Source organism: Salvelinus alpinus, chromosome 11 (assembly GCF_045679555.1).
Source record: "Salvelinus alpinus chromosome 11, SLU_Salpinus.1, whole genome shotgun sequence".
NCBI lineage: Eukaryota > Metazoa > Chordata > Actinopteri > Salmoniformes > Salmonidae > Salvelinus > Salvelinus alpinus.
This window is the reverse complement of record NC_092096.1, coordinates 45183953-45193019: the sequence shown is the minus strand read 5'-3', so window position 1 is coordinate 45193019 and position 9067 is coordinate 45183953. Positions and strand designations below refer to the sequence as shown.

At 42.1% G+C, this 9067-nt stretch overlaps 1 protein-coding gene across 2 annotated transcripts in view; it reads right to left on the bottom strand.

Annotated features, from left to right (window-relative positions):
- Positions 1–561: 561 nt before the first annotated feature.
- LOC139534245 (inactive ubiquitin carboxyl-terminal hydrolase 53-like) overlaps positions 562–9067 on the bottom strand; it is a 61321-nt gene continuing 52815 nt past the window's right edge. The window contains exons 15-17 of one of the 2 annotated variants that reach the window (XM_071333212.1): positions 4064–4133; positions 3073–3851; positions 562–2828 (exon numbers count right to left, since the gene is read on the bottom strand). In XM_071333212.1, the coding sequence (XP_071189313.1) occupies positions 2752–2828; positions 3073–3851; positions 4064–4133 (926 nt within the window). In that variant the 3' untranslated portion in view covers positions 562–2751. Of the gene's footprint in view, positions 2829–3072; positions 3855–4063; positions 4134–9067 lie in introns of both variants that reach the window. The other variant, XM_071333210.1, reaches the window with a different exon arrangement.

Sequence of the window (9067 nt, the reverse complement as noted above, 5' to 3'; positions counted from 1 at the left end):
GGTGAGGGCTAGGGCCATTCCCCTCAGAAATGTCCGGGAACTTTCAGGTGCCTTGTTGGAAGAGTGGGGTAACATCTCACAGTAAGAACTGGCAAATCTTGTGCAGTCCATGAGGAGATGCACTGCAGTACTTAATGCAGCTGGTGGCCACACCAGAAACAGACTTACTTTTGATTTTGACCCCCCCCTCCCCCCCTTTGTTCAGGGACACATTGTTCCATTTCTGTTAGTCACATGTCTGTGGAACTTGTTCAGCTTATGTCTCAGTTGTTGAATCTTATGTTCATACAAATATTTACACGTTAAGTTTGCTGAAAATTAACGCAGTTGACAGTGAGAGCACATTTCTTTTTTTGTTTATATCTTTGTAGACTTGTTTGGTTACATTTACCCTAATCTTTCGTGTACAGGCATAGTCATAAATTACATTTGTGAGATTTAGGTTCAGGTTTGCAGAGATTATATTTACCCCAAGTAGGCTATTTATAATTATGGATATTATAATTATGTACATTAATAATGTTATGAGAATAACTGGTTTAGAAAAAACTTGGACATGGCTATGGTTAAATATAATTATTTATTAAACAATTGTTAATCAAAAATGAAATTGAATGTTAAAAAAACATCTAGAAAAATTACATATTGTACAAATGACGGCTCCTATTTCAACTTGACATAGAAAACTAGAAAGGCACTGTGCAGTGAAGTCTGCCGGGCAATATATTAAAACATTTACAACAAAAATTACTTTTTTACAGCATCACTAGAATGGTCCACCATGAAAAAAAATGACATAGCATGTACATGTAGGCAATGTTGTGATAATCTCTGGGGGTAAAACTAGAACAATACCTGCAGAAAAGCAGGCCCTTTCTACTTCACTCTTAAAATCCTTACATCCAGTACTCAATCCATTCTTGAGGTTTTGGTTCAAGTTTAGGTAAATCAATCAGACCTGGGTCAAATTCATATTTCAAATACTTACAAGTTTGAGGTGGGTTGGATTTAGCTTGGAGTTTAGACTTTTGGAACTAATTCAATTGGTTCCATTGTACAGGAACATCTAAATGAACCACTTTGAATGAATTTGACACGTGTTTGACCCAGGAGACAAATATACAGAAGCATGGTTTGACAACATGAAAAGTAACGTACCTTTAACACACTGCCCAGTATGAGACAGGAGAAACATTAAGAGCGAACAATGAGGCTTATATCTGGAAAGGAGTGTGAGAGGCGATCTGAACTGGGGACAGAAAGCCTTACAAAACACAGCAGCGAATTGTCAGGGGTGCATTTGTTAGTGCAAACCATTTAACAAAAGTTAGTGTTTCTTATTGAACAAGTTCAGGTTAGTCACTCCCTGTTTCATCCATTTGGTTCCTAGTGAATACACCCCTGGGATGGCAGGGTTAAAAAGGCAGCTTAGAACATATGCCAGATACCAATGACTTGAGATGCTTCTCTCCTAACAATTATTAAAAAGTGGTCCAATGTAGCTGTTATCTCAATATAAAATTATTTGTGGGTAACAATTAAGTACCTTACTGTGATTTGTTTTCAATTAAAATGTAAAAAAATAAAAATAAAAATAGCTTCTTAGGAAAGAGCAAATTCTCAAGCAAGAATTTGATAGGACTGTATGGGAGTGCTCTGAGTGGGGAGGGGGAAAGTGAAAACTAGCTGTTATTGGCAGAGAGGTTTGGAACTCTTTTGAATTGGTCGATCAACTCATTTCTGCCTGGTGATGTCAACAGGCAGGTCAAAACTCAGTCTCACCACAACAGGCTGACATTTCAGGCAGTCTTTTCAAACAGCTTTTACACTAAAATTATATTATAATTTTCACAATTTAACAGTATTATTCCAACAGTGTGGAAATATATACTGTATAAAACACAGGGAAAGCAAGTTTGACTGCACTGGGCCTTAAACACTCATTCAACCTCGGACTGGAACAGATTCACCTAACACCAGGTGCCTCTGTGGCCACATAGGGGGAACCCTTGGGACTTATTTTAAAGTAGTGCTCCAACAAAAACAATGCATAAGTGTACACAAACTGAATCTCCCTTATTCCATGACTGCATCAACACTGGACATTCAAAGTAAAAACCTGCTCAAGGCGGATTTACCTCACCTTGTTACATTGTTACATAGGCAGAAGTTGCGCAGTCACTGTAGAACAATGACATGACCGTAATTCGAGAAATAAATACAAGCATTTCATAGATTTTCTGGCTAAAGTGTAAATTGGTTAAAGATGAGTTATTGTCATTGTTACATTTAGTTTATTTGATCATCTCTGGAGGGGAAAAGTGGTTTCGTGGGAGACATTCTTCAGTGAGCCAACCTGTGAATGACCTTGGAAGTAAGTTCGAGCAGGTCCCTGCATCGACCAAGAACCATCCTAGGTTTGGATCCTCTTTCGTAATTTATTTTTGGCTTTCTACTGTGCAAATCCACAATTACTGCTGCTGCCATCTAGTGGCCACAATCACAATCACATGAAGACCGTTGTGCAGGCGTGGACTCCTGAGACTACTGCTGAACTGAGAATACTCTTCAGACTTTTGCTGCCTCTGGGAGTTACCAATCTCTTTGGCATTCCAGATTCATGTCTGTCTTCTGATATGACATCTCTACAAGCAAATAAGCATCACCGCAAGAGGATTCAAAACTTGTAGGAGATGACATTTTTTCTAACTGTTGCTTTCGTACCAGGCCTCTTCAACAGTAGACTTTCCATCATAGAAACCCATGTTCATCAAGTCCTTTGGGTGTAACAGGATTCCATTTAGCTATAGTTTTACTGGAGTAGTAACCTGCGAAAGACAGGAACATATATTAGAATATGCCAAGAAAACATATTATTCACCCCTGTAATAGACTTCTAATGAAAGTTTTTATAACATTTATTGATGACCCAAAAAATCTATAGTACAAAACATGCATTCACTTTGGTCACATTAAAACCACAAATGGTGACATGGGTATGACCACAAACAACTAGGGCTCCAAGTGTCTTCCAATTTCCGTGGCAAATTATCTACAGAGAGCTCCAGTTACCTGATTCAGGCTGGCTCTTAGGGGGCTCTGTAGGTTGGGCCTCTGGGATGGGGAGTCCCCCCTCTCCCAGGTCACTCTCACCAGACGACACGTGTTGTTCCCCGCCTTTAGCGTTCGTCATCATGTACAGGGCGGGCCTCTGGTGGTATTTTGCCCGGTATGTGTCTGTCATACAATTGTCCACAGAGAAGTAGGTGGTGGGGAGGCCCATAGGTAGAACCATCTCCCCTGTCACCGGGGAGTCTAGGTCGTCCGTGTCGTCCCCTGGCATTGAACTGGGAAACTTCTCCTCTCCGCTCTCACTGGCCGACAGATCGTTCCGGTCCTGGTCCGACGAGCCTGACTTGGAGCTAGCGTCCGATGAGAGCTTGTGGTCGGCGGGCGTCTCAATCCACCTGCGCAGGATGGTTTGGGAGAGTATCGGCCCGTTTTTGGCCTCGTTCCTGGCACTTGTGCAAATGGGCTCCTGGAGCTGGGGAGCGCGGAAGCCCGACTGGTCTGTCAACCGGTGGATGTTGGTCTTGGGAGGGAGAAGTGGGGCCAGGATGTGGTAGTGGGGCTGGGGGGAGCGGTCTTTGGTTACCAGGGGCTTGGTTTCTCCCTGTTCGGAGAAGGAGCCGGCGAGGTCGCCATAGCTGTTCCACTCTGAGCTGCTGGTCTTGGGCAGGTATGGGGGAATAGGGCTGACCGGGCTGGGGCTGCCATCGATGTTATCCTCCTGCTCGTCATCCAGACCTTCCGTCCTCTCCAGAATTCCATGCGTATATCGGAAGGCTCTTCTTCTGTCGCAAGAAGAATAGGACATACATCAATATATTTTCAAACTTGAAGGAAAACAGTCTATCCAGAATAAGATGTAATACTTTATCACAAGCATCAATACTGGCACATCAAAATGGGTCAATAGTTTCCATTACTTTTCAGTTATAATAAAGAATCAAAGAAAGAAACCATTCACTCTACTGAAAGTAGTACAATGATAATGCTTTACGTTTGTGAACTTGGACTCAATTTTAGGAGATGTGCGTCTTGCAGGTCTGGAAACTTTGCTGGGTGTTCACCTGGAATAGATTAATACATTCATTAGATTTGGTAAATTGCTACTAATTTGCTAAAGCATTTGACATACCCTGCATAAGGTATGAATTTATTGCTATTATAAGACTGATTATAGTTGGCATATGTTCCTCTATATCTAGTAAAACATACAAAACACAACCAAAACGCTTAGCCCAAAACACTTAGAAACAACACTGCCCTATTCTGAATCAAGTACCAAAAATGACTTCTCTAAAAAAAAAAAAAAAAATCTTACCCTCACTGACACACACAAACTACTCATATTGCTGTGCCTCTGCTTTGATCCCATGTTCGAACAGGGTCACAGTTTTCCTGCCCGTCTCTAGCACAGACATGTTATCTAACTGGGGTCATGTTAAGGGCCTAGCCAGGTGCTGGGGGAAGAGGTATCAAAGTAGAGCGGCAGTCTGGTAGAGTGCCCCCGGGCCCCCCTGTGTATCACTGTCTGATCTGGCATGAGCGAGGCTGAGGCCCCTCAAAGGGAGCCGGAGCTGAAGTACCAAGCCGATGCCCATTTGCTAGCCTTCAGGCTAACGATGCAAATCCTTGCTAATGCAAAGTGAGAACTTAAACAAAGATATAAACGCAACATGTAACAATTTAAAAGATTTGAATGAGTTACAGTTCATAAGAAAATCAGTAAATTTAAATAAATTCATTAGGCCCTAATCTATGGATTTGACATGACTGGGAATGCAGATATGCGTCGGTTGTTCACAGATACCTTTAAAACAAAGTAGGGGCGTGGATCAGAAAACCAGTCAGTATTTGGTGTGACCACCATTTGCCTCATGCAGCGCGACACATCTCCTTCGCATAGAGTTGATCAGGCTGTTGATTGTGGCCTGTAGATTGTTGTCCTATTCCTCTTCAATGGCTGTGCGAAGTTGCTGGATATTGATGAGATCCAGAGCATCCCAAACATGCTCAATGGGTGACATGTAAGGTGAGTATGCAGGCCATGGAAGAAAATGGGACATTTTCAGTTTCCAGGAATTGTATACAGATCCTTGCAACATGGGGCAGTGCATTATCATGCTGAAACATGAGGTGATAGCGATGGATGAATGGCCCAACAATGGGCCTCAGGACCTCGTAACGGTATCTCTGTGCATTCAAACTGCCATCGATAAAACTGCTATTGTTTTTGTTGTCGATAGCTTATGCCTGCCTATACCACAACCCCACCATGGGACACTCTGTTCACAACATTGACAATAGTAAACCGCTCTCCCACAAGACGCCATACACACGGTCTGCAATCTGCACGGTACAGTTGAAAGAGGGATTCATCTGTGAATTGCACATATCTCCAGCGTGCCAGTGGCCATCGAAGGTGAACATTTGCCCACTGAAGTCGGTTACGACACCGAACTGGGGTCAAGACGCCGGTGAGGAAGACGAGCATGCAGATGAGCTTCCCTGTGACGGTTTCTGACAGTTTGGGCAGAAATTCTTTGGGTGTGCAAACTCAGTTTCATCAGCTGACAGACTGGCTGGTCTCAGACGATCCCGCAGGTGAAGATGCCGGATGTTGAGGTCCTGCGCTGACATGGTTACACGTGGTCTGCAGTTGTGAGGCCGTTTGGATGTACTGCCAAATTCTCTAAAATTACATTGGAGGTGGCTTATGTTAGAGAAATGAACATTAAATTCTCTGGCAACAGCTCTGGTGGACATTCCTGCAGTCAGCATGCCAATTGCACGCTCCCTCTAACTTGAGACATCTGTGGCACTGTGTTGTGTGACAAAACTGAACATTGTAGTGGCCTTTTATTGTCCCCAGCGCAAGGTGCACCTGTGTAATGATCATGCTGTTTAATCAGCATCTTGATATGCCACACCTGTCAGGTGGATGGATTATCTTGGCAAAGGAGAAATGCTCAATAACAGGGATGTAAACAAATTTGTGCACAAAATTTTAGAGAAATAATCTTCTTGTGCATATGGAAAATGTCTGGGATCTTTTATTTCAGTTCATGAAACATGGGACCAACAATTTACATTTATATTTTTGTTCAGTGTATAAGCACACTGAGAATGTGGGTGTGTTTGCAGCACTGTGTCGGGCTTTGAACAGCTGACTGGGTTGGAGACGTGAGCGAGTGGCTTAGGATATCTGTGGCGCGTCAGCACACTCGACATTCTCCCTTTCCTTTTTTTTTTGTTGCACTCTCCGCAGGAGCATTACTGTCTAAATCCCTTCAGCTGGCATGCTATTATTACGCTGGGATCGGACTCCAGAGTCCAGGCTCTGTTTTCATTCTTTTTTTCTCTCCCTCCCCTCCCAACGCTGCGTGTTTTTAAGCCGCTAAGTCCGTGTGGCGATTCTCAATTTGATGCTGTTGATTTGTAATGTGGACAAGCAACCCAAACAATACGAATATGAAAAACAAAGCGGGGATGCAGTTTACAGCCCTCCACACCATTGCTCCTTACTGTAGCAAATCCTGTCTCTTCTTTACGGTGTGTGGGCTGTTGCCAAGAGAAAACTTGAGGGACCGGGGAGTGTAGCTGCTTTATAACAAAAGAGCAAGGCGGCTGCGGTCACTGCTTACAGAGATGCCTCGTCGCACTTTAAAATCACAAAATGTTTCAGACATCAGCAATCAGATTAATATCTAATCAATGGCTGAATAATCTCTTAAGTGATTAACGGCAGAGTCGGGGTCACTAATAGCATTGTGGTGCACTTTTCCTTTAGTGTTACAAATATAACCATTAGAGAGCCACAAAGTCATTGAGGTAGGGATGCATTAATAAAGTCACGTGGTTTTGGTTAATTTCCTAGAAGTTAGGGGCACCACAAGTTCAATAGTATAGTTCAAAAACTGTGTGGCTAACAGTTGCATTAAGTTGTTTGTGCTGGCATAAGAAACAATATGGGTAAGCTTGGGTCCTTATTGAATCAAAACCGCTAATATATACAAATTTAAACAATTTTTCCTCACAACGACACTTAAAATACATTTGTTTACTGGATGATTCCAAATGAGAACATGCACTTTGAAACCCAGTTACTCTCTTTGATTGACTGTGGCCTCTGGTGTTTCTGTGTACGTCATTCAGTATTTAGTGTTCCAGCAGTGACGGTTTTGAAGATACCATCTCTGTGGACGTAAATCGCCGATCCCATTTCAGTGAATGGGACTACACAGAGCAGCCGAAAAGGACACCTTCTCATGTGCCGAAAGCCAATCAAATCATCATCTTACTAATCACAGTAGTGATGTCATTTTGTTTCAAAAGCTCTACCATCATAACTCAGCATCTTTGTGTGAGCGTCAGGTTATTTTGCAAATCACGAACTCCAACCTCGCCCAGTTTTTTTTTTAGGATAACACCAGAATGTTTTGACAGCTCTTTGAACGTCTTAAATAGCTGTGTTGATGCAACAAAATGAGGCAACGTCAGGCGTTTCAATTTTAAGATTGCAGAGCCAAGATTTGTAGACCTCAGGGTTTTCTGCTGATCTGCAGTCCTTCAAAATCCGCAACATCAATCATACTTGCATTCACATTGCAATTCAGTTTCTTGTGTGAATCAATTATGGGATGAGAAAAAAGTTAACCGAGAAAAAAGTTAACCGAGCTTTCGATAAATCTAAATGTGAACTGATGGTGATCAAAGTGATCAGGGGACAAAAAAAACTGCCAAGAGTATTTATTGACATCTAATAAATGGTTCCTCGTCCAGCTTGAAACACCAATAGCACACAGATCAGAGGAATATAACTCAAGCTGGTATGGATGGCAGGGACACAAAGATATAGGATCTCGCAAGCTTACGACTCTTCGCGTTGCTCAGATTCAGTTTTAAACTCAACTTCTGTACTTCAATATATGAATCAATCATTTCAACTCCATTTACTTAGGCAGTTTGTTTAAATTCAATTATGAAATAATGGACCATTTGGCCACTAAGTCATTTCATTTCAAAATCATTACAAATTTCGTACAATATTTGAGAAAGTTATTAAAAGGGTTTGATCGGGATCTTAAGCACCTACACATGTGTAACATATTGTACAAATTATCACTTGTAGGGTATTATACGAATTGCAGGAAAAAAACAATTTGTTGTACATAATTTTGGCTCACGATCACTACTTTCAAAACTACTAGCTGAAATTATACAAAACATTTCTAGCATCACTTTAAACCCCAACCCTGTCCATATTGTCTATAAATCCAATCATCACTCAACGTAATCCATCCACTCTGTATGGTTTATAGGTGTGTTGAGACGCTGGTCTAAGAACATTCAACCTAAAAAGGCCCGATATTAATGTGTACTCTGAGGGCGTTAACACATAAGTCACTGGCTTGTTAAGTGGTGTCAATGGGCTAGCTAAGCCTGGGAGCGTGGGAGCATTAAAACCCAGCTCCCAATCCGCCATAGGCTTCGTCCCCTATATATTACACTACCAGGCCCATAAAGCACTGGTCAGAAGTAGTGTACTATACACAGTGTACAAAATATGAACACCTGCTCTTTCCATGGCAGACTGACCAGGTGAAAGCTATGTTCCCTTATTGTTAAGTGTTAAATCAACTTCAAAATCAGTGTAGATGAAGGGGAGGAAACAGGTTAAATAAAGATTTTTAATCCTTAAGACAATTGAGAATGTGTACCATTCAGAGGATGAATGGGCAAGACAAACGATTTAAGTGCCTTTGAACGGGGTATGGTAGTAGGTGCCAGGCGCACCGGTTTGTGTCAAGAATGGTCCACCAACCAAAGGACATCAAGCCAACTTGACAACTGTGGAAAGCATTGGCGTCAACATGGGCCAGGATTCCTGTGGAACGCTTTCGACACCTTGTAGAGTCCATGCCCCGGCGAAATGAGGCTGTTCTGAGGGCAAAAGGTGGAGGTGCAACTCAATATTAGGAAGGTGTTCCTAATATTTGGT